General features: G+C 44.3%; 2 protein-coding genes across 11 annotated transcripts; one reads left to right on the top strand and one right to left on the bottom strand.

Moving 5' to 3' along the window:
* Nucleotides 1–1,704: 1,704 nt before the first annotated feature.
* IRAG2 (inositol 1,4,5-triphosphate receptor associated 2) lies at nt 1,705–19,957 on the top strand. 6 transcript variants are annotated; one of them, XM_088164758.1, is made up of 22 exons: nt 1,890–2,063; nt 3,810–3,871; nt 4,793–4,858; nt 5,651–5,756; nt 6,884–7,031; nt 7,783–7,864; nt 11,285–11,331; nt 11,416–11,480; nt 11,573–11,683; nt 13,093–13,175; nt 13,300–13,369; nt 14,076–14,130; nt 14,218–14,245; nt 14,792–14,932; nt 15,315–15,449; nt 16,153–16,300; nt 17,204–17,247; nt 17,838–17,915; nt 18,025–18,089; nt 18,542–18,643; nt 18,782–18,886; nt 19,269–19,957. In XM_088164758.1, exons 6-22 carry the CDS (start codon nt 7,841–7,843, stop codon nt 19,510–19,512), a joined length of 1,545 nt encoding a protein of 514 aa, XP_088020884.1. In that variant the 5' UTR covers nt 1,890–2,063; nt 3,810–3,871; nt 4,793–4,858; nt 5,651–5,756; nt 6,884–7,031; nt 7,783–7,840; the 3' UTR covers nt 19,513–19,957. The 6 variants fall into 6 exon arrangements, with proteins under 6 accessions (XP_088020885.1, XP_088020889.1, XP_088020888.1 ...); XM_014881437.2 differs by having other exon boundaries at nt 5,648–5,756; XM_088164759.1 differs by lacking the exon at nt 3,810–3,871 and having other exon boundaries at nt 1,705–2,063.
* Nucleotides 19,897–23,657, bottom strand: LOC106854841 (dynein axonemal intermediate chain 7-like). 5 transcript variants are annotated; one of them, XM_088164768.1, is made up of 6 exons: nt 23,169–23,650; nt 22,325–22,469; nt 21,866–22,080; nt 21,125–21,292; nt 20,827–20,940; nt 19,897–20,241 (listed from the first exon to the last, which is right to left on the bottom strand). In XM_088164768.1, exons 1-5 carry the CDS (start codon nt 23,175–23,177, stop codon nt 20,863–20,865), a joined length of 615 nt encoding a protein of 204 aa, XP_088020894.1. In that variant the 5' UTR covers nt 23,178–23,650; the 3' UTR covers nt 19,897–20,241; nt 20,827–20,862. The 5 variants fall into 5 exon arrangements, with proteins under 5 accessions (XP_088020894.1, XP_088020890.1, XP_088020893.1 ...); XM_088164764.1 differs by lacking the exon at nt 20,827–20,940 and having other exon boundaries at nt 23,169–23,653; XM_088164767.1 differs by lacking the exons at nt 20,827–20,940; nt 21,125–21,292 and having other exon boundaries at nt 23,169–23,657.
* Nucleotides 23,658–27,710: the final 4,053 nt, after the last annotated feature.

Here is a 27,710-nt window from a genome sequence, read left to right as displayed (position 1 = left end):
TCTTTTTTTGGGGGGTGTTGGGTTTTGGTTTTAGCTTTTTTGGTTTTGGGGTTATTAGGTTTTTTTTTCTGGTTGCTTTGCTGTTTGGTATTTTATTTTGGGGTGGGTTTTTCTGTGAAATAAAGTCTACTGAATTCTCAAGAATTTTTTTCACAGAGGAAATGATCTTCTGTTTTGGAGAGTGGATCTGGTTTTAGCACAAGGTCTACATTGTGTGGGAGTTCAGGTTTGTGTCTCAACTGATGTAAAGGTGTCTTTGAAACCACCAGGGAGACCACAGATGAGAAGTTTAAAGCACAAGGGGACTGCCTATTGAGCAGGTGCAGACATTAAAGACTGTTGGGTTTGTGTGAAGCAAGATATTTTATAGGAAAGCTGTTAAATATCTGTCTGCAGGTATTTTTGCTTTGAGATACAGTTGCTAGGCTCAGGGAAGACAATGTCTCCGTTTCCCATGGGTGTGGCTTCAATGAATTGTCATTAAACATGAATATGTAACTTTTTTTGCCATATGGTTCTTTCTATGAGTTGTGATCTTTGAAATAGAATCATAAAATGGCCTAGGCTGGAAAGGACCTTCAAGATCATCCAGTTCCAAGCCCCTGCCATGGGCAGGGACACCTTCCCCTATCCCAGGTTGCTCAGAGCCCCATCCCTGGGTTTGGGATGCCCTTAGGGCTTGGCAGAGAGCTGATGCAGAGCAGTTGTACCATACTTCTGCCTGACTTACCTTCCACTGAACCACCTCCTACATGCTCTCCCTACACCTGGAAAAGAGCTGATAAAAACACTGATGCCTTGGTTTCTTAAAGCTGTCTCTGTGTCAAATTGTTCGTGATGAAAGCAACAACAAAAAAGCTGAGATGAATTAGAGAGGAAATGAGCAAAGGTTTCTGCAGTGGAAAAGAAGGGTTTCATTGAAATCCATCCTCTTTAGCACTGTTCTGATGGCATCTGCTTGCTGTGGAATGAAATTCCCTCTCAAACACTAAGAAATCAATCCAATGAAACAGTAATAGCTCCAGGGTATCTTTTTCTAGAATGACTGACTCTATATCCACCTGAGAAAACACATTCTGTTGTCCAAACTGCAAAAGCTTGCCCCACTGAGCTCTTGCTCCTTGACAGTTCCCTGGTGGTACCCAAAGATGTCACAGAAAGCCTTCATCCCCTTCCTGCTGTAAAAAACCCGTGTCTGATTGCCTGGTGCTGGATCCTGGGGGGGCTGCAGTGTGTGACAGCTGACTTTTGGTGCAGGTCCCAGCAGCCAGAGTGTGTCACCTCCCGGGCCAGCCTGCTCCAAAACATCACTGATGTGCTGTGTGAGTTATGGTTTGTGCTCTCTCGCCCTGCAGGCAGCACCAGATAGAAACTGCCAAACAGCTCCAAGAAGAAGCTGCTGGCCAGGCAGAAGCCCTGCATTTGGAGCTGCAGAAAGCCACCAAGCATGTAAGGGGCAGCCCAGCTCCCTCTGTGCAGGGAGCCAGGAGATGCCAAGGGCAGCGTCCAAAGCGCGGCTGCTCTCGGGGAAGGGAATCGCGCGTTGGGAATGGTGTGTGCCTCCCTGTGAAAGTGGAACCAGCAGAGGAAGTAAAATTTGAGGGGGTGGTGACAACGGTTTGCTGATGAAAGAGGCAGCATTGCATATTTGTGGTGGCTTAAAAAAAAAAAAAAAAGAAAAGATGAAAAAAAAAAAAGCACCCAAAAATAGCTTCCATACACAGTCCACCCCAACGTAAAATGCAGAAGTTCAGAGGGAGCTTTATCACTTCCTGAGAAAGAACAGATGCAGTTTGGTTTCATTTACATGAACTGTAGAGGCTCCTTGTGTTAGCCAGGCTGCTTTATTTTTATTTTTTGTATTCCTTTCTTTTTTCCCTAAATATTGTTTTGTGCTCAGGCGGAGGATCAAGTTGAGGCACTTCACTCTGCTCGTGAGGAAGCAGCATCCTTGAAGAGCAAGTTGGAGGAAGCCATTTCTGAGCAGCAGAAGCTCAGGGATGTGAATGCAGCTTTAGCAAGCACTTGCCAGTTGCTTCAGGAGAAGGTGGAAGAGCACAAAAGTGAGTAATTTTTGGCAGTGTGCCAACATTCACTTTTTGCATGGGCAAGTACTTCAGGGTTCAGCTACATCGAGGGGAAAACAGGATTGATCTGCAGGTCATCCAGTAAAATGCTCTGCGGAGTATTGCTTGTTGTTTTGGGATTTTTTTCCCCCTTTTTTTTTCTACTTTCTCCTTGAAGTGATCTGCCACCATCTGAGCTGAGAAGCAGGTGGGATCCCAAGGAGTGGGATCCACCAAAGCTTCAGAAGCTCCCAGCAAAACCCCAGTCCTAGGAGGGGGGATGAGTAACTCCACGGGTAGCACAGGTACTCCTGTACCAAAAGTGCTGTTCCCTACCTTATCCCTTATCCATCCCTCTTTCTTAAGCTTCCTGAACCAAATAGACTTGATTGTTGTACACTGTGTTCTGTTTGCTGCTTGTGTTTGCTCTGTGTTTTTGAATATCTGTGTGGTGTTAGGCTGCTCTCTTTAGTGGAAAGCAATCCTGTCACTGCCTTGTACACGTGCAACTTCTGCCACAGAGCCATGGAAACTTCACATTGCCTCTTTCTTACTCACCTCCTGACATCAGCACCTCAATCACCTGGGCAATTAAATAATGCAGAGATCTGAGTCCAGAACATGTGGCTTTTTCTTTCTTAACTCTGGAGTCTGATCCCTTTGTTATAGAAAAGGGATTTGACTGATCTAAGCCCTCTGACTATTTTGGCCTCAGGCATGCACCTACCACAAATTCTCAACATATGTGTGTGCATTGCAAACAACTCCGTGTAAAAACAGTTTGTCTTGCAAGAAAAATTGTCTGGAACCCTTTGCTTTAGCTCTAAGGCACAGCTTTGCACTGATACAGCAGAAAGAGTCCCAAACTGTGCTTGCCCCGCTCTGACCAGTGTTTTGGTGCTGTTCATGTGTGTGGGCTCATGTTGCTTTCATGCTTCCCTCAAACGGTGCAGCTGCTTTATTTTGCTCTTAGCAAGAGGCATTACAGTGGAAATAGTTTGCCACTTTCCAGCTCTGAATAGATTAAACTCTTCTGCAAAGTGAGCTTGAGTAGATAGAGAACCCCAGATATGTGAGACTGATGCCACTGTGACTAAAAAAAAACATCCAACCTCCTCCCCCCAAAGAAGCACCACCACCCTGAAAATGGCTAAGACCTTGGCTTTAAATTACTCCAGTTACTTTACAGAAGTCTCTGTGGATAAATAAACTGGCCGATGTGTAGAGAAGTTGTAAAGCATTATGAAGAGCAGGGCTGGCAAACAAGACTGGCACTGAAGGAAAGAATAAAAATGCTTTATATTGGTTCCTGTAGAAAGCCAGACAGGTCTGGTGCCTCTTCTGACTGAGGGGCTGGGTTGTGGTCTCCTCCCTACCCACCCATTCCAGTCCCCTGCTTCCTCCCACCTGCATGGTAAGAGGGGAAAATGCTTCTAAATACAGAGCCCATGGACTTTAGAACTTCTGTACAAGAAGGCCAAATGCTTCTCTTCCCCCAAGCCACAAATGAGGGATCTGTTTCCACAAGGAACTGTGACATTCTAACACTAATGAAGAGGGGAAGCATTGCCTGTGACTTGCAGGTGAAGATGTCCAGTGTTTTCTCTTTCCTGTTAAAAAACTGTTGTATGATTAACCAGACTAATGCAAACTGCAATAAATTCTGATAAGGAGTAGTTGGAGATGCTGTAACATTATCAAGTTGTAAGGAACCCTGTTAGATTTGTAAATATCTCTTCATAGCAACTGCTAATGCCCTGAGATGGGAACTGCTGCAGAGGAGACTCTGTGAATTGCTGTGCCAGGTATGGTATTTCCTGCAGCAGGAAAGGTGGGCTTGCACAGGAAGGTCTCTGGGGGAAAGACAATACAACTGACACCAGCTACAAACAACCTGGCAGCACCTGGTATCTCCTTTTCTAACGTGTACATAAGCTGTATGTACAAATCACATTCTTTTCCTTATTCAGCCTTCTGGGAAAAATGTGTCAGGACTTACAGGTGTGGTGTTGGTCTTCACTGTGAGCAATTCTTGGTGATCATATTAAAAGAGGCTGAGGGAAACCTTCCCCGATGCACTGGTGTGATTTTTGTCCCACAACCAGCCCTCACTTCTGCAGACAAGCTTGAAAATAAATGTTTAAAATCTCATAATGTAAGATGTTTTTCAGTATCCAGACACTGGAATAGGCAATGAAACAGTTATTAAGCATTTGTGGCCCTCTATGGAGAAACACGTTGGAAACTGCATAAATCTAGAGTGCTTTGCTTTGAATAAGATTACTTGCTTCAACTTTGGAAGGTGGTAGAGGGTGAAACATTGTGGAGAGACTTTTTTGCCAACTGGCTTTAGTAAGGAATGCTACAGCTCAGGATCTGAGCACTCTGGATTCAACACAGAGCAACAAGGTATTTAACAGTAAACAGGTCCTGAAATGTCCCCTAGGCTGTGACAAGGGCATCAGAGGATCAGAGTCAAAGCTGGGCCAGCTGCACCTGAATAAAACTTATATTTGTACATGAAGGTCTGCAGAATTAAAGGCTGAAAGTAGCATGGAGTAAGAACTGCAGAGTTTTGCAGTTGTAATTGTGCAACTGATAGCTGCAAGTAATTCAGCTTGAAAGATAAAGTTGCATTTTGCTCAGAATCAGAGGCAGTGCTTTCTTCTTTTTTTTTGTTTTTTTTTTCCTTACCTACCTGCCTTAAACTCTCTCTATTACAACAGTGCTGTGCAGAATTAGAATCTGACTACACTTTGCTGCCCACATCAGCTGAACACATAAAAAGGAAGGTAAGGGTGCTTGCTATGATCATTGCTGAGCTTGTAAAATGGGATTTTAGAAAATCCCTGGGCTTATTTGGGTGGGGGTTTTCTTCTTCCTCACCTCAGAGAAATAAATAGCATTCCTCATGGGAAACTTTGAGTTAAACATCCACTAAAAATAATTTGAGATCAATATCTATGTGTATGTGCATGCAGGTGTTTACATGCATACAAAAGCATATTCCAAAGTTTTTTGCAAAGCCAGGTTCCCACTGCCTCTGAAGCACAACACAGATGTGTGATAAGTTCCTTTTTGAGGAGGATCAGAGTCTGAAGATGGCATTTCTTCCAATTTCTTTTCCGTTTTTCATTGTTTAAGCAATATTAGGTCAAAAACAGCTGTGCACATGTTGCTTCAGAAGTTTTCTTAGGTGCCATCTTCAGATGATACCTCTTGGCTTGGCTGAAATAGTGGTTTGGATTTTTTTCGTTTTACCCCTTTCACAGGGTTTGAGTGGCTGCTTTGGTTCTCCTCTCAGGCTCATCTTGCCTGGTTTTGTAGGATTTCTTTTCAGACCTAACTTGAACCAACACATTTTGTTGCAAGTGTCAAGTTTAATTATCCTACCTCTTCCTGTAACTGTATTGCCGGTTAAAGATATGAGTTCTTCTGCTTTTCTAGACAAAAAAGCCACAGAAAATGTATTTGTGTAACTGTTGGTGTTACATTATGCAGATGCCTGTGTGTGGGGGGAGTTGGTGGCATTAATGTATTCAGTGTGGTGGAATAGCAGCACTTGTTATTTTTTCAATTAGCAGCTCCATTGCTCCAAACGACCATGGAATGAAGGACCCACCTCGTGCTCTGACTTTCCCTGGGCACTGCCCTCGAGTGTTTCACACTGGCACAGCTCCTCTCTGCTAGGTAAGACCTGGTGGTGTTGGACAATTCTTTCACCTGAAATATAGAGAGAGTCAACAGAACAGTCTCAGTAGTGCTGAGTGTACTGCTAGAGTGTGGAAAAGCTGTTGTGGGCCTTAAACTCTTTCTGCATGTAATCCAGGAATCTGAACCATGATTACAGTGCTTGCAATGAAAGGCCTGAAGAGGTGGCTGTCTGTCAACCTGACAGTCAGTTCCCAAAATCCTAAGGAACTATTAGTATAAATCACTCACCCAAGTATATTCCTGACAGGATGCCTGTCAGTCTGGATCCAGAGGGTGTGAGTTCTGTTCTTCCCATTCCCTCTGACTGGCACACCCTGAGATGTCCTGCTCCTTGGCTGCTGAGCTGAGGGCAGCCCTGGTTTAACATCGTGAGCAGTAACAGAGCTACTGAGAATAAAATCAAAGAGTGAGAGAATGGCTTGGGAGGGACTTTAAAGGTCAGCTAATTCCACTCTCCCAGGTTGCTCAGAGCCCCATCCAGCCTGGACTTGGACACTGCCAGGGATGGGGCAGCCACAGCTTCTCTGGGCAACCTGTGCCAGTGTCCACTCAGCCTTCTCTCCTCCATGCTGAACCACCTCACCTTTCCCAGCAGATTGCATTTGTTGCTTTTTCCTGCATTCCCAAGTCGTTTGAACTTTCCTGAAACTCTCAAGCCTTACAAGGATTGGAAGCAGCCACTGATAGCTATGCATTGCAGAGTTGCAGGGTGCTGCATTTGGGATTTCACACACAAGCATTTCTCCCAGCAGTGAGCTGGTACCACACAGAGGCTCTTCTCACACACACCATTAATGTTCAAGTGTAGTTCCAGGCTATATTGATGGGAATGCAAGCAAATCTTTCTTTGCTGCATGTGCTCTTAATCAGAGCATTCTGCTACTCTGAGAGGGTTGATTCAGTTTGCCGAACTCTTCATCTACAGAAAAAGTTGAGGCCACACAACCAAATCCTTTCTTACCAAGATAGAAGTTGCTTTTATTATAAATCTCTGCTTGATTGATCTGCTTCTTGATGATTTTAGAGTTAGCCAAAAAATTGACTTGTAACTAAATCAAACTTTGCCAAGGGCCACCTCTCTTCATGCTTGTCCTTCTTAACAGATGCTCTGACCTTGGAGATCTCCTGCCCAAATAACCCTGCTGGGCACAGCTGGGACCAGCCTTGCAGGCAGAGCCCTGGCAGCTGCACCTTGGAGAGGTGTGATGTGGGACACGTGTCCAGCTCAGATGTGACATCAGGAGAATGCAGGTAAGGTGGCAGAATAATCTTTTTGGGGTGAAGGGGGGAAGTGTCAACAGGGTCTAGCAGATTCCATGTGCTGGGTTCAGCTGCAGGGGCCTCCTTTGGAGGGAATCAGCTCTTGGTGACCCAGGGCAGCACTTTGCTTGTATTCACAGCCACCAAAACTCTTCACTGGAGCTGCTGGTAACCAGCTAAATACAATGATGGGGTTTCTATTTCATGCTGGAGAAAGGAGACGTGATTTAGACATTCTCTATTTTCCATGTTTAACTCCCAACTGACGTTCCCATTAGGTGCCAAAATCCTATTGGCTTTGAGGATTCACTTTTCTCTTTTTTTGCAGAGCTTAGAGCAGGAATTCTGAGGTCCTTGCCTATCAAGCTGCCTCCTTAGATCTTTAAAATAGAGATTGAACTGCTTGAGATTATGAAAGCTGCAGTGAATATTTTAAAATATAAGAATGTTCCTGAAGGTGCAGAAGCAGGCAGTCTGCAGGAAGAGACTGAGCAGCTCTCAAAGCTTTTGCCACTGGTTTTCTGTAGAATTGTGCAGTGTGGAGGAGGTTGGGAGAAGGATTGGTGGTGGTTCTTGCTGTTTGGGGGAGGAGGGATTGAAGTTGGTGATGAATTTGTCTTTCCCTGAGAGACCAGCTGACTGACTGCACAGAGAGTGGTGACTTCAGTTGTTATGTGCTTAAGGAAAATGGGCACTCTAGCTCTCTGTTTGGGCAATATGCAAATAAAGCCTGTGTTGCCAGGTGGAAAATATGCTCTGCTGATGACTACACTGATGCAGACCTTCCTGTTTCCATTACAATGATGGACTCTTCACTTGCCGAGGTGAGTGCTGCCTCTGATGCCTGAGATGTGGTTTTGAACAGGCTCGAGCATTTCGTGCCTTGCTCAGACCCAGGTCCAGATGGCTCAGCTATAAATCAGCACTGCTCCACAGTGGCTGGAGCTGGCATCAGTCAGCAGGGTGCTGTGGGGGGTGTTCCCTTCTGTTTGGGCATGTTTCTGCAATACCTTGGTTATAAAACTAAATGTCTTGATGTTCACGTGCAACTGGGTCATGCTTCTAGCTGTGGAGTGTTTTAAATGTGGTTTCAAGGCTGGAGACAGTGCTGGTTCTGCAGTAACAGTTGGTTCTGCCAGGGAGGAACTGAGTGTTTTCTCTTTTTCTCCACCTGCAAGGAGCCACAGGATGCTTCAGTTAGGAGTACTGCCTTTCTTTGCACTTTCTCCCACGGGCACCATGTAACAGCTGAAAAGTGCCATCTCTGCTGTAGGGGAGCTTTCCTAGCTGGTGTACTCAGCTATGCCTTCCCTGCTGCCCTGAATCCTGCACCTGCAGCTTCAGCTGCAGTTTTCTCATGGCAACAGCAAGAGAAGCTGCAGCTCAGCACACCTAGGCTGTGCCTCAGTCCTCACCATTGAAATCCAGACCTCAGCTCCACTACACAAGGCTTCTAAAGAGCTTTAAAATCTCCAGTATTGGTGGGGACCGTGGAAGATTGGTGGTTTCTGTGAACCTGGAAATAACCTTTGGGACTAAAGAGCAGCTAGCCTTAGGGTGATCCTGGCTGGTGTGTGGTACCTGTGAGTACAGCATGGTCTGGTTGTAGTAAATCAAAGCAGAAAGTGCAATGTGGGTAGAAAGTAAGAGTGCTGGGGACTCTGTGGTTTCAGCACACTGGGGTAGAGCAGGTGAAGAACTCCCAGTTTGTGCTGCTACTACTGAAGTGCCCTTAAAGAGGATCCTCTCAAGGGTTCCTACTTTATTCAGTCCTTCTGTAAAGTCACAGCTGTGCAAAGGTACATGAAATACCTGTGCTTTGTTGTTCTGGGACTTTCTGTAATTCCAACTGGTCTCCAAAAATGTCATTTTCCGTTCTTGTTATCATTTTTTAATATAAGTTTTGCACATTAAAGTTCCAAAGGGGGAAAATGAAAATGTTAAAGCTTGTCCCCAGAGAAAAGGCAAATGGGCTGTGCTCAGTGTCTATTCTAAACACAGGCATGTAGGAAAATTTGAATATCTTTGTTCAATAAAAAAAGTTCCCCTAGTTTTCTTTGGAGTTTTATTATACTCCAGTTGCAGATGTATTTGAGATCAGCATGTTAGTAACTCAAATTATTTGTGTCAAATCATTATCACCATACAAGTTCAGGGACTACTTAATAAAGGAGCACTTGTGAGAGCTAAGTGAAACTTAGGCTTTTCATTCGTGTTTTGATTTATAAATGTGGAAGTCATACCACAGTCTGAAAATCAGACAGGTCTTCCAAATGTTAATGATTGTTCGGGAGGAGTTCTATCAGACCGTGGCCAGAATTCGTGGGCTGAGATAGAGAACCCTTGCATTATTATGCTAATCAGGGGGATGGAGGTGGGAAAAGTGATTAGGGATGGGCTTCAGGATCTTCTTTGGCCATTCTTCCTCATAAAAGACTGTGCCATTCTCTAATGCCCTGTGCAAACAGATCTTACAGTGAGAGTAGTGATGCCCTGGCAAGGCTGCCCAGAGCAGCTGTGGCTGCCCCATCCCTGGAAGTGTCCAAGGCCAGGCTGGATGTTGGCTTGAGCAACCTGGGATAGTGAAAGGTGTCCCTTCCACTGGTTGAAACTTTGATCTTTAAAATCCCTTCCATCCCAAACCATTGTGTGATTCTATTGTATTAAGAAATCTAGAATGTGTTGTTTCTCTTTTATTGGGATTTTTTTTCCCTTTATGTGGAGTCCATGGGAATGTACAATCCTAGTAGGCAGCTTAGGGTTTTGAAAAACTGAATTGAGGCTTTTCCTTCTATTGCAAACAGAAACCACTGACCATGTGCCCAACTGGGCAGGGACAGGTCATGTAGCATAATGTATTGTTTCAGTTCTAGGTGATAAAAGGGCTCTTCTGTTTACTTGGGTGCTGTGTGTTAGGTGTAAAAGCCCTTTAGATTTCTTTTCTTTCCAACATGATGTTATTCTCCCTTTCCAATACTCCTGCAGACCCAATGGCTTGAACAAGGCAAATGCGTTGCTGCACTTCCTCAAGCTTAGGAGAGAATTCAAATAACAGTAATAAAAATAGCCTGAATTTGCATTAGAAGAAGCATCCACCCGGCTGGGGCAGGGCTGTGCAAGAGCAGGAAGGAGGGAAAAAGCACTTCTTGATGCTGGGAGCAGTTGGTCACTCTGAGGAGTGACCAGGGCTCTTGGGTACCTCCTGTTGTCATTTGCTGGGTTTCCTGTGTCCTCTGAGGGCATTTGAGTGAGCAGGAAAGATATCAGAACACAGGCAATCGCTTGCTGGTGTGGTTTTTGTTTCTCCACACACACTTCAACAGTGGTCTTGGGTACTTGCTGTGCAGGGAGCTTGAGTTTGGCCTCATTCCTTCTCTTCTTGGAGAGAGGAGTGGGTTTGGGCTGGCTTTGTTTTCTACTCAGCACTTTTCTTCAACACTGGGTGTAATTCAGCACAAGTCATTACCAACTTAAACCTTTAAACCTCATCACTTCCCCCCTGTATTTTCATCCATAAAGAGAGACCAACCTAACAACTGAATGAGCCAGCTGGAACTTTCCAGGGTGAAATGCAGAAGAGGGATGTTGCATATCGAGCACCTCCCTCGAAATTAAAAGCCTCAAGAGGATGTTGGTTTTGCCTGTGATGTGATAAGACTTGGGTCCAAAACCACACTGTGGCAGCTAGAGGAACATCAGCAAAACTGCCAGCTTTTAATGGTTCCTCTGCTGTTTGCACACCAGGGAGGCTTGAGGCCTCTCAAGGGGCTGGTTAATTATTATATATAATATTGTAAAACTGGATGCCTTCAAAGGCAGTCACTAAGGTGTACATCACAGCACACATTTTCTGTGTTCTGAACCACCTACTTGTTCATGCTGTAGCTATTAACACTTATTTACCAATGAGTCTGATCCCTACAGCCAAGTGAAGCTCTGTGCACCTCCTTTGTAGGTTTTGAGCTCTAGACCTTGAAAATGGATCTCTCCTGATGCACAGAGTTCAGCTGGAACAGTAGTGGTGCAGTAACATGTTTGTTGGTCGTTGAGCATGTGGGATAGGAGCAAACCACGGAGTCAGGAACCAAAATATATCTCTAAGTATGACATTCCTGAGATGGTTTTAGACTAGTGGGTGAAAGTGTTCACTTAGCAGCTAGGTCTTCACTGCTGGAATCGTTTTGACACTCAAGTTTTATACTGGCAGTTACCACTCTGATACTCACGCTCTTCTCTCTCTAAAGGTTGACTGTGGGGAGCCAACACCAGCAGCCACTCTGATCCCATCCAGGTCAGGTCTTGTGCAAGGTTTAAAATCCTTTATCAAGAATCTGTATCTTGTGGATGAGTATCTGAAAGGGTTTTGTTTTGGCAGTGATCACTTAACATCAGCCCCAGAAGCTCTTGCATCCTCAGTGGAAAGCACAGCACCGGTACCGGGTGAGTCTTTAATTTGGGGCACTGGAAGTCCTGGATGTGCCCAGGTCTGTGTGTTTACTGAACAATAGGAGGTGTGTTTTCTGATGTTGCAGGCTGCCTTGTTATGGAGGAGGGATCATCCAAGGGCTTTCCTGAGAGAGGGGAAGATGTGCCAACTTCTGAGGCAACAAACAGCGATAAGGAGGCAGCTGCTCCCGTGTCAGGTACAGTGGCTGCTCCCCCAGTGAGGAAATGGTTTGCTTCCAGCACATCTTTGAAGTGAGGAAGCTGAGTAAGAGCAACAACATGAGACTGTTTATTCTTGCAAATATTTTCACCTGCCAGTGCTCTCAAGCCTCCCTGAAGCTGAGTAGGAATAAAGTTTTGTACCCACCTTACCACAGCACTGAGGGCAGGGAGCATGAAACGACTCAGTGAGATCTTGGGGCTTGCTCAGCTGGTAAAATATTGCGTGGGTACAAAATCCCAGACAACTTTGATAAGAGAAAACATGTTTTTATGGGTTCAGATATTTAGTAGAACAGCGCCACTAAACACTTTGCTCTCTTTCAAGGCTGTTGTGCAAGAAGCTGGGATAAGTCAAGAGGAGAAATGAGGGTAGAGGCATTTTTGTATTGCTTTGTCTTTGCTAGAGCAAGAAACACTCACCAGATTCTTACCAGATCTGATGGCTTTCTTCCACTGAAAAACTATAAAACCAAAACTGGAGCATGTGTACACACATGTATTTAAGCTGGTTTTGTAAAGCTGATCTGAATAAGCAGCACAGAACACCTGTGCATACTTGTTTGTCATTTTTTTTTTTAATCTTTACCTCTATATAAGACTACAGTTTCTTGCTTGGTTTTGTTTCTTTCCTCAGCACTATCTTCCTGAAATTTAATTCTATCCTTTCATTTAAAAGTGTTTTCTTTCTGCTAATTTCTCTCTACTGTTAATTTCCATATGTGGTCCAGGTGCCTTTGGCTAAGAGAAAGCAGATATGCAGAACAAGTTTTAAAAAGTCACAACAGCTTTTAAGTCTGAGAATCCAGCTGCCTGTTGCAGATCTCTGAAAATAAAGTGTTCCTAACACTAGAACTGATGAATCTCCCCGTGCAGGCTTCACACCTGAAGCTGGAGTTTATCTGGGTTTTTTGTTTTCTTTTCTGTTTACCCCTGCCATTTCTTTGGCTCACAGCTGTGTGACTGCATAAACAGAGGAGAAAACAAAATATTCTAGACATTCTAAAAGGTATAAATATTGTTTAAAAGCTGCCTCTTTAAACAGCAAACATAACAAAAAACCTTCATGCTGGTAGCAAAATAATAAAATTTATTTATCCAAGGGATTATTACTGTAACCCTTGCATCTTCAGCTGCAGGAAGTACATTATATTCTCAGCTGTAGGCATATAACACTTCTTATGGGGATTTTTTCCAATCATAGTTATCATCACACTTCTTCCTATGTGTCTTTGTAGTGTCTTTTGCTGCCTCCTCTTTTTCTCAGCTGTCTTTCGTGGCATTTGGTGTGGTTTTTTAGCCTGGTTAGCCCGTGGCTAAAATGTTGGATGTTGGAAGCTCAGTGTGTTTTAGTGTTACATTTGCTTTTGGGAATGTTTCTCCACAGGACCAAGTCAGATCAAGAATGAATCCTGCCTGATGATGGAAGAACACAAGCCTGTGTTTCAGAATGTTTTGAAGCAAGATGTGGTAAGAGTGCTGGTGGCAGGGAAAAGCCCAGCTGGGTTGGCTGAGCAGTGACAAAGGAGGGGACAGACCCCTCCAGGGGTGGTGTGGCTGCTCCCCTGCTGTAACTGCTCTGCTGTGCCCTTAGGAGGTGGAGCAGGAAAAGAAAAATAAAGAGCAGAGTGAGGAAGCACCAGCTGTGGTTCCCAGCAGGAAAGGTAAGGGGGTTTTGCTGAACACCTTCATATTGGGGGAGCACAAGCTGAGTCCAGAGCTGTGTAGGAGCTGCCTGTCCCACACCAAATATGATCAGAGGCTTTTGTTTTAGGGCTTGGTACCTGCAGTTGGAGATCAAAATTAAGAGAAAAAAACAGTGGTGTAATGCTAAATCTGCAGATACTGATCTAATCAGCTCCACATTCTCCTAGACAGGGGGAAAATCCTTAGCTGCCAAGGTGTTGGGATGTCTGAAACAGTTCTGGCACTCCTGCTCTCACCAAAGATTTGTAAAAAAGCATCTCTGTGCTATCCATGATGTAGAGGAGCAGGATGTTGTTTCTCCTTAGACGTCCCCACTTTTTAAATCACCTTCTCTTTTGCCTTTGGAGATGACTAAAAACTAGTGAGGTAGTAAATCACATAACATCCTGGAGCCAAAACCTGCACTTAACCATTTCTGTGCTAATAAGATGCCAGCTGAAGTCCCTTGAGCATCTGACTTTTGGGGCTTTGTACATTTGGCAGTGCTGTGCTGCCTCTCAATGAATAGAACCTGAGGCCCACGAGTTATTTACAGTGGCAAGAGCTTAACACTGGAAATCCCAAACACGGGCTTCTGTGGAAGCTTAAAAGACTCACAGGTTGGTTTGGGGAGGCTGTTTTCTCACTTTAGTCTGAAAACAGTTTGTTTTGGTCTCTTCTCAGGGAGTTCACCCACTGCAGGTGGCATTAAAGGAGATAAAACCAAGCAAAATGAGCCGTAAGTGTTTTGACTTTAAGTGCTCACCTGCAGGTATGAATTTAAAGCCACAGTCTGTTTCATGGTTCTTTTTTTCTTCTCCTACAGTGACTCCCCAAATGAGAAGGAAGTGGAGGTAAGTCTCAGTTGCTTGTATGCTGAAGTATTTCAGATAACAGATCTTGTAGATAAACTCTTAATATCTCCTCCTATATAAAAGAAAGATCCAGCTTAAACTGGATGTATTTCTGTAGGTTAACTTCTGAAATCTTTCCAAGCCTAATGGAAATTTTTGCAGGAGATGGGATGGAGAAAGGTGGAAATCTGTAAAACTGAACAAAGACTTGTCACTACTGTGACACTTGTTTGCAAGCTTGAAGGAGCATAGCTGTGACCTCCTCCCAGGCAGAATGTGCTGATTTAAGACAGTTTTGTCAAAAGGCACAGATGGCACAGGGTGCTGCCAGGATGTCACCTCTTGTTCTCAGAACATTCCACCCATCACTACAGATGGAAGCAGGGAAGACCTGCTTTAAGGAAATGGGTCACGTTCACTGATTCTTCTGTATCTCTCCTAAATTTCAGTCACAGGGTATAGTCCCAAATGTCATATCAGTGTCCAAATTTACTTAAATTTCTGCATCATTTGGATTCCTCTGAAATCTTTCTTCTCCCACAACAGGCTGAATTTCTGAGGCTATCTTTAGGTTTTAAGTGTGACTTGTTTACCTTGGACAAAAGAGTGAAGCTTGAAGAGAGGTCCCGAGACCTGGCTGAAGAAAACTTGAAAAAGGAGATCACAAATGCTGTGAAGATGTTAGAGGTTGGTATTGGCCAGGGCTGGTAGGGTGGATGGGATAAGTAGATGTGTCTCAAAACAGCTCTTTAAAGGGGGGGGTGTGCATGGGATACATTATGAGCAAATATGAATGAAGTTCTGGAGCAGTGCAGTTGAAATATGAGAAGTTATAATCCAGGTGCATTGTGTGCTCAGGCAGGGGGGTATTTTTCTGTTGCACAAACATCTGACCCCTTCTTCAGCTGATTTTATTCTCCAGACTCTGCCCATTAGAGCTCTCAATCCAAGTTACACTGATTGAAGATGTTGATGTGGGCCTGAACCACAGCTCCTCAGTGTGACCAGCTCAACCCTTCATTCTCTGTTAATAACTCACACCAGTTTTCTTACCAATGTGTGCTCTTAGGCACTAGCTCCTTTGTGTGAAGAAGATAACCAAGCACAGGAGATCATTAAGAAGCTGCAGAAAAGCCTGCAGTTCCTCAGCCAATATGCAGCTCGAGTTGCCAGCAGAGCAGAGATGTTGGGAGCTATTAATCAGGTAACACTTTCCATCTAAAAGTAGTTTGTACAGAGCTGAAATCCTCTAACTGCAAAGGAATAGGCATATCTCCTTGCTGGGCTTCTGGTTCCAGGATTGGACTTGGGAGTCTGGTGTGTGTGGTTTGTAGACTGGTCAGGACAGCTTAGTCCTGGCCTTCTCTGTGCTCTTATAAGGAATTCCAGGCCTTGAGAGCAGCTATGCTGCACTAGAATTGTGCAAAAACCCACAGCAGAAATAAGATTCTGGTTGAAAAAAATGACTTTGCAGGGTAGTAACAATGGCCTTGATGGTGCCAAGATGGTTCTGTGCCTTATGGAAAGGGCAGCTAATCAGCTAAATCTATAGAAAATTGAAAAGCCCTGCTCAAATGTTAGGTGTAGTTGTATATAATACGACAGCAGCATGAAAATATGACTTGGCAAACCCAGCAAATGCATGGTGGCAGCTGAGACTATAGCTCAGAGGAGATGATTATGATGATTTGTAAGGGCTTGGAAAACTGAAGACTGATTAATTTAGTTCACAACAAGAGTGATCCTCAGAGAAATGAAACCTGTGCAGCATGTGCCAGGACAGGGGTTGTAGAGAAGCTTTGAAAGGGAGGATAGAAGTGAGATGCCAGAGGAGAGAAGATGCTTGAGGGGGAAATCTCCAACCATGGGGCAACTCCTGAGAGCTGCTGCTTTCCCTGCTGCCCCAGGAGAGCCGGGTGAGCAAGGCTGTGGAGGTGATGATCCAGCACGTGGAGAATCTGAAGCGCATGTACGCCAAAGAGCACGCCGAGCTCGAGGAGCTCAAGCAGGTCCTGCTCCAGAACGAGAGGTCCTTCAGCTCCCTGGGAGACAGAGGTAACCAGGAAAAGCCTCTTGCCCCTTGCTAGCACCTGCCAGACAGACCCTTATAGCTGCAGAATAGTCATATAATCCCTCTATGCCTTGGGTGATAGAATTATTATGGTTGTTTTATCTCCTCTTCTAAAAATGGGATTATATTGGGAAAATATATATATCCCATATATTATCATGGGAATAGCGATTTATTAACACTGTTAAAAGCATCTCTCTGAAATTAAACTTGTACCTAAACTATCATGGATCTCAGGGTGTGTGTGTGGGACCATTGCAAATACACAGGAACGTGTTCTGGCTTGGCATGTGTTGGTGATAATCTTATTCCTTGTGAGCAGTAAATTTGGGTGCTTGTTCACAGTAGCTATTTCTAGGTAGCTGAGTTTTGGCTGCTCTCTACAGATGCACCCTGCCCCATTCTACATGGGAATTACAAACACCTAAAGTGCAGGGAGCCTCTATTTCCCCTTCTAAGCAGCCAGGTTTACAGCCAGTGCTGTTCACCTGTGGCTTTGCCAAAGAAGTGTTCAACTCTTGTGAAAAATAGGATGTGTTTTTTAAACATTAAAAGAGAGGTCTTGCACACCATAAAATCCTTGAAGGAGCCTTTTGAATTACAGTCCTGACTGTGAAAGGCAGTCCTATAACAGGACACTGCCTCGATAATAGAAAATAGTTGATAATAATGACAGAAGGTGATGCTTCCAGAGGACGGGTAATGTGTGAATGTTATGAACTTATTTAATGAAATATGAAGCTTTTTCCTGAGATCTCATTTCTGCTTTCTGGGAGTGCATTGCTTAAACTTCAGAAAGTCAGACCTTAGGCTGCAAATTAAACTTGCTGCATTCCTGTAAGCAGCAAACTCCTCCTGTAAAGCTCTGATGTTCAATCTCTTCACAGATGAATCTATGAATAAGAAGCTCCCAAGTCCTTTTAACTTTAAGGTAATGGTCCTTACATAAAATTGCAAAATTTTAAGTCTGTGTGTGTTTTTCTTTGCTTTATGTGCTGGTGCTCTACTGCATGCTTGCTTGACTTGGTGATTTTCTGTCACAAATATGGGCTGGTGTCATCAAACATGAGGATCTACTTTTCAGGCACCCCACCAACCTTCCAAGTGGTTCCCCTTAGAAGATGAAGGTGAAATGGTTGGGCTCTCACTCACTGGTTAAGAAATATTGTTCATGTTTGGCTCTCTTGGAGTTAGAGGAGGGTTTAGCACAAAAATGAGATGGGGAGCAGTTCAAACAGAGTGTAGGAATTCCTGTGAGTGAGGTTAGGAGAATTTAGTCACATTCAACTTTGGTATGTTGCTGGAAGCTGTGCAGCCTCACTCAGGTGGGCAGAAAGCACTTACTGTGGAAAGATGCTGCTTTAAAGATCTGATTTGATCTGTACTTGCAATTGGATTCTTTGTGTGTCACTTCAAGCTAAGTGCCAATATTTTATTTTTTTTTTTTAAATATAGTTTGCATAAACAGATGGTATTTTGTGTGCTCGGTGAGTAACCCAGTTGTGCCTCTTATTTGTCTAGCCCTCGGCAGCCCTGAGGAGAGTGAGCATTGCCACAGTGCCCAGGAGTGCTGGGAATGCAGGGATCGGGGTGCCACTGGTAAGGAGGGGCTGCTGGAGGGAGGCTGAGGTGCTTCACCTCCCCAGAGCTGGCTGGGATGAAGCATCACAATGCCAGTGCAGTAAATATTGGCAAATTTCTCCTCCAGGCCCAGTTCCATGAACCTGATGGGGATGAACGGAGTGACAGATTCAGCAGGAGATCAAGCAGTTGGTAAAAATCACCCAGGCTTGTCTTTGAATGGGGGAAATATTTTCTGACTCTGTGCTTGTAGTAAGCAGTTTATGGAGCATCTTGGGGTAGAATAATGTTTAAGCTGCACCTTTTGCATTAGTTTTATGAGCTATAATAGGTAAATGAGACTTTTGAGCTCAATTTTATTTATTGAGCATTGAGAGCTTTAAAAAACCCCAACCTCTCAACTTTCTTGCTTTAGAGAGAAAATGTGAAATCTAAGTATACACAGTGGATGGATCTGCAGTTTTGTTTGGTTTCATTTGGATTTTTTTTTTTTAATTATTCTAATTTCAAGCAAAATATTCTTAGTTTAAATTTGTAAGTTATTTTTCTGAGGTCAACCAAAAGAGTAGGCTGCTGCTAAATTTCTGCTTTTCTTCTCTCTATCTGCTGGGGAAAATGAGACAAATTTGTTTGACACATGGCAGGGGCAGGCTAGGGGTGAAGCAGAACGAGAAGCGTCCTTCACTGCAGAGGTTCCTCAGCACCTATTCCTGGGCAGAGTATGAAGAGGAGCATTTTGAAACCAAGTAAGTTCAGCAGCAGCCTCCTCCCAGGTGTGCTGGTTTGCTTTTTAATAAGCTTTTAATTCATCACCTGGCCAGGACTATAAAGCCAAGCTGTTGTGAATTTGGCAAAGCTTTGGAACTGTTGATTCTTGTTTACAGAAATGAGCAGTTGGAGTCACCTGCTGAAGTACAGGAACAGCCAACAAGGAAGGAAAGTGTCTCTGAAAAAGGAAAATGCACATCCAAATGGACCCTGGAGTCAATGTAAGTTTCTTTCACAAGTTAAAGCCATGTTTGGGATGTTGACATGGGAAGAGGGTTCAAACAAAAGGCCAGGACTTTCAATGCTTTCTACGAGCAAGATTTCTTGCTGCTCTTGCAGGGCAGCTCTTGTGAATGCTCTTCAGACCAGTGTGAGGTACAGGGAGCATGGGTGGACTGGTGAGCTGGGTCAGCTTATCAAGAATTTGCTTCCTTGGCTGTGTTTTAGACTCAGAAGTTCCCCTGCACAACTCCCAAAATAGTAACAACCTCACTTTTGATGTTTGTGGGTTCTGGTTTCCTTTAAGGCTTTTTGGGGTGGGGTGGGGAGATTTGCACATTTTGAAGGAACACTGAAGGCTCTGTGCTTTCCTGTCCTGCCCAGGTACAATTTGATGTCAGCGTGGGCATCCCACTTCAAGGCTTCCTTCTGCAACGCTAACAAAACCCTCTGGGTGTCCGTGTCCATCCTGGTGCTGCTGGCTGCTCTCACGAGCTTCCTGACGGGGCTGTCCCTGCAGAGGCCAGCAGATGCAGCCCCTGTGGGCACTGGGGACTCCTGGACATCACTGCAGCAGCTGCTGTGGCCCTACACAGGACTGCAACACCACGGCCCTCCCCCGGTATAACCCCGGCCCCGCCGCCCGAGCGCCACTGCCACGGCTGCAGGACAGGAGCTGGAGCTGCCACTTAGTGCAGGTTACACGCTGGATTTGTTCTGCTGGGTTGAAGGAATTTTTTGGGGGGAAGAGATCAATTTTTTTTTTTTTAAAGCATGACTTGAAATGGAAAAACAAGTACCTTTTTCCCATTCTGACAAAAGTCATCTTTAAAAGCAGCTAAAAGGGTCTCAGTTCTATTGAGGTTTACAATAGAACAGGAATTTTGAACATAGCTAACAATAAACATGTCTAGGTGGTCTAGCCACAAGAGAATAAAGAATTTATTTTGCTTGAACAAAGATAAAATGTTTTCATTTTAGATCCTGTTTCAATGATTTGAATAGAAAAGGATTTAAGACTTGAAATGTAACTTTATTGAAAGCTTTTGATAATAAAGTTTTAAAGGAAAGCATTCAGTATCTAAGAGTATGCTAAAATTCGGGTAGCAAGGAGCAGCTGATACACAGACTCAATAAACAGGAAGCCAGCTCTTTCCACTTTACCCATGGCTTTGCTGCTGGCAGAATCCTTGAGCATATGGTAGAGTGTGGAGTGAAATTCAGACTCTTCTTCCAGCTCTTCTGAAAAAGCTTCACTGGTTTCAGTGAGTTTGAGGTTTTGTACTCTCTCACCACTGAACATATAAAGAGACCAGTCCTTGTCTTTGGCAGAGCCTGCTGTAAGATGTTCACTCACCTATTGCAGGAAAAAATGCATGGTGAGGTGAAGCCTGTGCCACTGCCAGAGTACAAATTCTAATATTTGTCTGTCACATGCATTAACCTGAGAGTGAGAGAGCCACTCCAGCTTTCAGCAGTGGCCTGTGTCACCTTTCTCCAGCCACGTGTGGGAGCGTTTGGCTGGCTGGGAGAAGTTTTAACCAGTTTTTAGCTCCCAGGTGGAGACAAATCAACACTGAGGTTGCTTATTCCCCCCCTTTGCAGTAGGGAGCAAAAGAAGCCCTAGAGGCAGGAACAAAGCCCAGCTGTTCCTTAAAAAGTTGGCAGAGCAGATCACTGATTTTTCAAGGGACCTCTGAAGAGCATGAAGCTCTGTCACCCCAGCTCTGCCTAAAGCTTCCCTTGGTGCTTTATCAGTTACATTTTCCTTAGCAAGTGTCTTTGCTGACACCTGTGTCCCCTGAGAGCTCTCTCAAGTGCAGTCTGTGACTCTGAACTGAGGCAGGAGCTGAAGCCACCATGGGTGAGTTAATTCTTTCTGTCTAACTGGGGAAGGGGTCAGTCCTGGACTGCCCTGGAGGTCTGGTCTGACTCCACAAACCTTGAACACAACTCGTTCTGGCCCTGCTTCTCCATTCTACTTGCTGTGAGCAAAAGCAAAAGCAGCTGCAAGCAGAGCCATCTGTTCATAGGCCTTCACTTCTGCTGGGGCAGCCTGCAGTGCACAAGCACAGATCAGACAAAACAGATCTCACTCATTTCCCTGTGCTACAGCCATGTCAGAGCCTGCTTTCCTCAGTCCCTGGCTCAGCTGGCAGCACAGGAGGTCCCAGTGCAGGAAAGGGTGACCTGAGAGAAAAACAGGGGTAAAAGCCACCAGGAAACTCCCTGGCACTCACCTTCCTGGGCACAGGGACATACTCAGGAGAGTACCCTGCTGGGAAAATGTTCACTCCAGCTCCTTTCAAAGCTTCTCTGAGGGCAAAAGGACTCATCCATTTTCCTGTGATGTGGGAAAGCACCTTCTCTTCTTCCACCACTACTGAAGACAACATACACTGATTATCCTGTTGTACAAACCAGTGAAAGCAACTTACTGGTCAGGGAAGCTCCTTTCTGGTTTAGGCTTCAAATATTGATGTTTTGGCTATATAGGTATATACCCAAAATCATCTGCTACTCTGGGGTGTGACCTTTCCTTTACAGATCCTGAAGAAAGCCAGCTTTGTGTAGGAATTCAGAAATGACACTGGTGTACTGACCTGTACACCAGTGAACAGATGGATAATCATGAGTAGCTTGAACTTTGAGAGGAAACAAGGAGCATTAGCAGTAGGCTGCTAGAAATCCTTGTATTTCTCCTGGTAGAGTTGGGAGGAGAGAGGAACAGTTTTCAGGTCTCTAACAGGTGGAACAGACCTGAATGAGCACTAGCAGCAAAGCACTGATTGAAACTTCCAGAACAAATGCACAGATGCTTTCTCATAGTAAATAACTGAAATTAAATAACCAGTGCAGTGCTCGGGAAGGAAGAGACATTCAAATTGACCTTGTGGAAACATCCTGATTCTTAATCAGGGACACTGTAATAATGATAGGTTTTTTAACTGCAAATGTTTGATTGAAAGAATTAACAGTACCTTAATTTGTATCTGAATGGTTGCAAAGACTGCAGTAACTGTGAAGAGTCCTTCATCCACACCAGTAGGGTGCAATTCCCAGGCCTGATAGGGCAGGTTCAGGTGAGCATCCTGGAGAAGTGCTACTGTATTAAAGGCACCCATCCTAAAGGAGATGCTCTTTTCTTCTGCTTCATAGGTTATGTTGCTGATGCCATCAGTTCTCCACTGCTGCCCTGGACAAAGAGAATGGAAAGATACAATGACGTACATGGAAGGCTTCTGCCAGTAATGCTGAAGTAAAACAAACCAAAAAAAGTAATAATAATTGATTTGGGGATTTTAAGGTGGTTTTTTTAACACTGAAGTCCCCAAACTATTTCTGGCCCTTATCTTTACAGCTGGATTGTAACAACAGTCCAACTCAAGTATAAATTCCACTATTGAATTTTAAAATACATTTCTGTCCTAAGTTCGTACCTGCAGGCTCCCATCGGGCTACCACAGGCACTTTAAAATAAATCACATTATCAGGAAGCCTCAGGGTTATCTGTACTGTTTCCTGTGTGCCATCTTCAGCCTCTCCTGGGGAATATGGATAGAGCTCCAATCCAACATCCAGCAGCTTTGGCAAGAGAGGAAAAGGACAGATAAAGGGTTTATCAGAAAATGCAGGGTTTTTTCCTTGAGTTCATCTCACCACTGCTAAGTTTTTTAACGGACCATTTAAAAGGGTTTGCTAATGTTGCACATTTCCAAATACAACTTTGAAGGCAATAGAGGAGTAGCTACCCCGAGACCTTGGAACCCTTCCTGTGCTGCTGAAGGCACCCTCAAGGCAGGGTGGCACAGCCCTTTCTAACAGAGCCCCAGCCTCAGACAGCAGGAGCAGCTGGGAGGCAGGAGCAGCTGTAATTCCACCCTGTCCCGTGTCAGAGGGAAGGAGAGGTCACAGGGGGCTGGGGATGAACAGCCCAGGGCTCTTCCCCTGCCCTCAGTCCTGCTCTCCGAGTCTGGCTTATTGGGAATTCTGCTTATTAAAGGTTTCCAGCTTCACAGTGCAATCTGGGGAGTAGCTCAGCACCAGAGGAAACCAGAGCACAGTGCCCACAGTCCTCAGCCAGATGAAGAGCCTGGAGCTGGTCCAGCAGTGATTTTTGGTACCACCCTGCTTTCACCTTTCACATATGAAAAACTGATGATTTGCAAACCTTGCCTCGTTAGTTTGCTGCTCAGGAAGTCGTGTCCAGGGCATGTGGCAGCAGTGACAAACGTCAGGAGCAGCTCCCCAGAGGTGCCAGGGCTGATCCCTGCCCTCCCTCACCTCCACCATGCTCCAGTCCCCGACGTCCTGGGCCTGTGGCGGCAGCTGCAGGGCAGCGATGTGGTACACACCCCCCACGGGCACCAGCTGCTGCACATCAACAACCCTCGGTGCCTCTTCTCTGCCTCCTGGCTCCTCCTGCAGCGGCGCTTCCTCTCCTGCAAAGTTCAGCAGACAGCAGGAGTTCACCCGGCGCTCCCACTCGGCGGCATTTCCCAGCTCTCCTGATCCTCCCGTGTGCTGGGAGCGCTTCACTGCAGCAGCTCAGCCCCATCTGCTGGTGCTCCTCAATCATCCCTGATGTGGGCAAAGGCACAGCTGGGCACTGAAAAGCTCTTCTCGCTTTGGGGCTGAGCTTTTCGATTTGTGGCCAGCTCCAAATGCTTTCTATAGGAATAAGGTTTTACTGACAGAATGAGTCCATCGTTGCCCGCAGAAGAATTTCACGAGCACAATAATACAGTAGGTTCTGGACGGGTTTAGTAAGATTGTATTGATACGAAAAGAAATGAGGCAAATAGCATATCAAAATAAATAAAAATAAGGCACCAAAGGTGGGCTGAAAATGAAAAACATAATTATGAAGAGCAAGAGGGATTTAACATGAAACAGAATTTTCACATAACAAAGATAATTATACGTAGAAAAAAATAATTATGATACAAAAAAAGAAGGAATTTGGGGTTTAATTAGTTGGAAAATGTTAGTAAAAGGCAGAAACGCTGTGGACAAAAATGGCCATAAATATTTTCTTTTAAAGAAACAAACCAGCCCATATCAAGCATCACAGGGCATAGTACAGGAGATGTTACTGGTTACAGAAGCAAAGAAAAAAAGTTCAATACTGTAAAAACAGCTAGTGTACTTGTTATGGAATTTGCTTTGAGAGGACGAGATCAAATCAAAAAATGGCAACTCTAAAAGTCTGTTAAGTGGAGCTAAATTTTGCCAATAGTTTGCAATTATTTTATTTAAGTCGGTACTACAAAAAACCTCACTCTTCTTAAATCAAAGGGCACCACCAAGTGGGACAAATAAATAGTTTTACTTCCTAGAATTAGACCCTCTTTTAACAAGGTTTAAGAGCAAGTATCTCACTTTAAGCACCCATTCAGGTAATATTCAGTAACACCCCACACGACACCAATGCCTACCATGATATGCATTGGAATCATCATTTTCTGAGGAAGTAAATCTCCCCAGAGCCTGGCAGACTCATAGAGATTATAGGTGAGACACACAGACATATGTATAATAATACACATATCTATATAAACATGATAAACATGTACATAAGCATAACTAATAAATAAAAATAACTGAGGGGACAAACTCCATTTTCCTATCTGTCCTGTTACCTCTCCGCATTTAACAATCATTAATAGAAATGTCAACAAAACCCAAGTTTATCAAAACATCCCAATATTTACAAACTTTGCTCCATTCACGTGGAGATGGTGCAGTGATGCCATGGATCATGGAATGGCCTGGGCTGGAAGGGACCTGGAGCTCAGTTTCATTGTCACAGGTTGGTGGCTGCCCTGGGGGCAGCGTGTCCTGGGATGCTCCCGGGATGCTCCCACTCAGGCAGCAGTTCTCCTGTATCGAGACTGTCATGGGTTTAGGTCTTCAAAAGAGCAGAGCAGTTGTTGGTTGCTGTAAAGTTGTTTATTTGTAGAAGGACATCAGTCTCAGAGACAAGGAGTCCCAAGTGTTAAAGTCCACGCTAAAAACTTTCTGGTATAGAGTCCCAATTAGGAGCAAAAGCTGCAGTTTGGTACAAAGTCCTGAGCAGAGGCAGAAATTGCAGTTTGGTACAGAGTCCTGAGCAGAGGCAGAAGTTGCAGCAGCAGCTCCAATCTTCTTCCAGGCAGTGATGATGGCAGTGAGGAGAGAGGGAGAGAGAGAATCCCTCCCCAGTGCACAGGTTCTTATTTACAAATTACCCAATGAGCTAAAAACACGAATCTGAAGCATTTCCTCTAAACCTATTAGAATTCTAGTTCTATAATACAAAAGTTTATGCATAACTTGTGCACATAGCCTATCTGCTCTATCTGAAGAATGTAAGCAATATTCTTCCTATATTGCTTTCTATTATTTCTAGAACTATGTTTTTGAGCTCTCACTGAAGCTTGTTTTTGAAGCTTGTTTTTTACACCAGATTCTAAGACTTTTGCTCTTTAAGGCACTTAAAACACATTCTTACTTAAATCTAAAGCTTACACCTCTATTTCATGTCTGAGTGGCTTAATATATTTTAATTTCTCTAAAGGCTTTAATTCAAGCCCTGCATTTTGATCTGTCTCTGAAGAACTCAGAGAGGCCTCTGTTTTTCACACTCCAACCCTCCTGGATCCCAGTGTGTGCTCACTGACCCATCCAGCAGTGGGATGGGAGCACCAGGGACAGACAAGGAGAGGCAGAAAGAGGGAGTGGGAGCAGAGAGGACACGGGAAGAAAAGGAAGAACAGAGTGTAGGATGGAGGTGAAATATAAATAACTGGGATGGGCAGCATGGCAGAAGGGGATTAATAAAGAGCAGGGACAGAGAACGGGACAGAGGGATCTAGTGAGAAACAATGGCACAGGGAGCAGGACAGAGCAACAGGGAATAAAAAGGAAATTGAGTGAGGCATGGAGAAGGACAAATAGAAAGACAGAGTGGTAAACACACAGGAAGGACAGAGGGACACAAAGAGGGAAATAAGGACAGAGAGAGAAAATGACCACAACAGGGAAAACAGCAGAGGGATGGAAGAGGAGAGGGATGGGCAGCAGGACAGAGGGTTATAAAGAGAAGAGTACAGGGAGGGAGAAGGACTGAGCAGCAGATACAGACATTCAGGCAAAAGGACAGTGAGAGGGACAAAGAAATACCATCATGGCTCAGGACAAAGGAAAAAGGAGAGGAAGGAAGAAGGAAAGATAAAGATGCAGGGCTCTCCCTGCTCCAGCTGTGAAACACATCCTGGTGATTCCTGGATTTTATGGCCATCCCGTGGACTGCAGCCTAGTGTCTAAGCCTGGGCTAACCCAGCTTCACAGGACAGCATTTCGTTTTTTTAGAGGGACTCAGAAAGAAAATTTACTCTGCAGCATTCAAGTAAATCCATGTGATCAAAAGGCAAAAGCTGGATCTTTTCTCTTGTAGAAACTGACACATGACCACAACTCTGATAACACAGATACATTCTAAATGTGCCCCACAAGGAAATGCAGTTTTGCCTGCTTTCTGTCTGTCTGTCTGTTTGTTTGTTTGTTTGTTTGTTTAAAAATAAAAAATAGCTGGAATTAAAGACTAAAATGCAGTAGGATTCAAGAAGGTGGAAAAAATTACAATGAAAAAGTGCTTACTGGCTGAGCTGGTGCCTGTGGTTCATATGCTGAACAAATTAAGCATGCTAAATCCCAATGGTAGAAGTTTACATCTCATAGAAACAAGCTGTTGAAAGCTAGGACTGAGAAGAACGTTCCAATGACTGAAGTTCCAAAGAGCACTCCTGTCTAATAAAGTATTTCTTGATATCATGCAGCCTGAAACACTGAAGCTCTGCAGTAGGATTTTTAAAATTGACTGAACCTGACTGAATAGAACTAAACCATTTTTTATTACCTGGTTTGAAGAACTTATAGGAAAAAACTAGGCTAGATAAGGCAGAACACACTAGTTTTAATTTTTAATGTAGCTACCACACAGAAGACCTGTTTTGAAATGCACATGCTTTCAGATGGATAGGATTGCTGGAAAGAAAAGCTGAAGTTTTTTACAAATGCTTGTAACTCATAGACTAAGTATCAAAATTATTTACATAGCATCAGAAAGCTATATTTAATTTTTTGCTTTTCCATCCATTTGTGGAACGTGGAAAGAGCCTCCAGGGCCCAAGAGCTGGCAAGGCTGTGAGACTGCAGCACACAAATGCCATGAGCATAGCCTGGCTCCCTAGGAGGAAGATGACTGGAGCTACAGGTATGTTCCATGTTGGTTGTAAGGAAGTGTTCCATTTCAGGACCACAAGACTCAGAGACAGAAAAGAGAAAACTGGCATTCTGAGCAGGCAGCAAAATGCTTGCATTTGTGCCAAGCACATCCTGGAAGTGGTGGGATCTACTGATTTGAGGCTCTCTTTTGAAAGAGACAGCAGCAGGAGACAGCTCTTCCCTGCTCCCCTGCATCTTCCTGCATCCATACATTGAGCATGGACCAAGTTCAATTGCAGAGAAAGAGAATATGGAACTTGATACAAGATCCTGCAGAAAGAATCTGCTGTCATTTCGTCACCCAGAAGAAATACAAGGTACTGGATGTTCCTATGGAAAGTCCAGTGTTTTGCTAAAAAGAACAGACTCCAGCTTCTTGAATCTGACACCTAACTACAGGTCAGCAGAACAGAATGTGGGTCCTAGGATATGGACTGGCTTTGTGCACTGGTCAGGCACTGCAATTGCTCATAATTGCTTCTCCTCTTCCTTACTGCAGACAGCTGAACACCATGGAGTAAATCCTTTCTTCTCAATTCCATCATCCTCCTTCTTTCA

The sequence above is a fragment of the Sturnus vulgaris genome, chromosome 5, assembly GCF_052056855.1.
Source record: "Sturnus vulgaris isolate bStuVul1 chromosome 5, bStuVul1.hap1, whole genome shotgun sequence".
In the NCBI taxonomy this organism is placed as follows: domain Eukaryota; kingdom Metazoa; phylum Chordata; class Aves; order Passeriformes; family Sturnidae; genus Sturnus; species Sturnus vulgaris.
The sequence above is the reverse complement of the archived record's forward strand: the minus strand, read 5'-3'. Positions and strand labels throughout refer to the sequence as shown.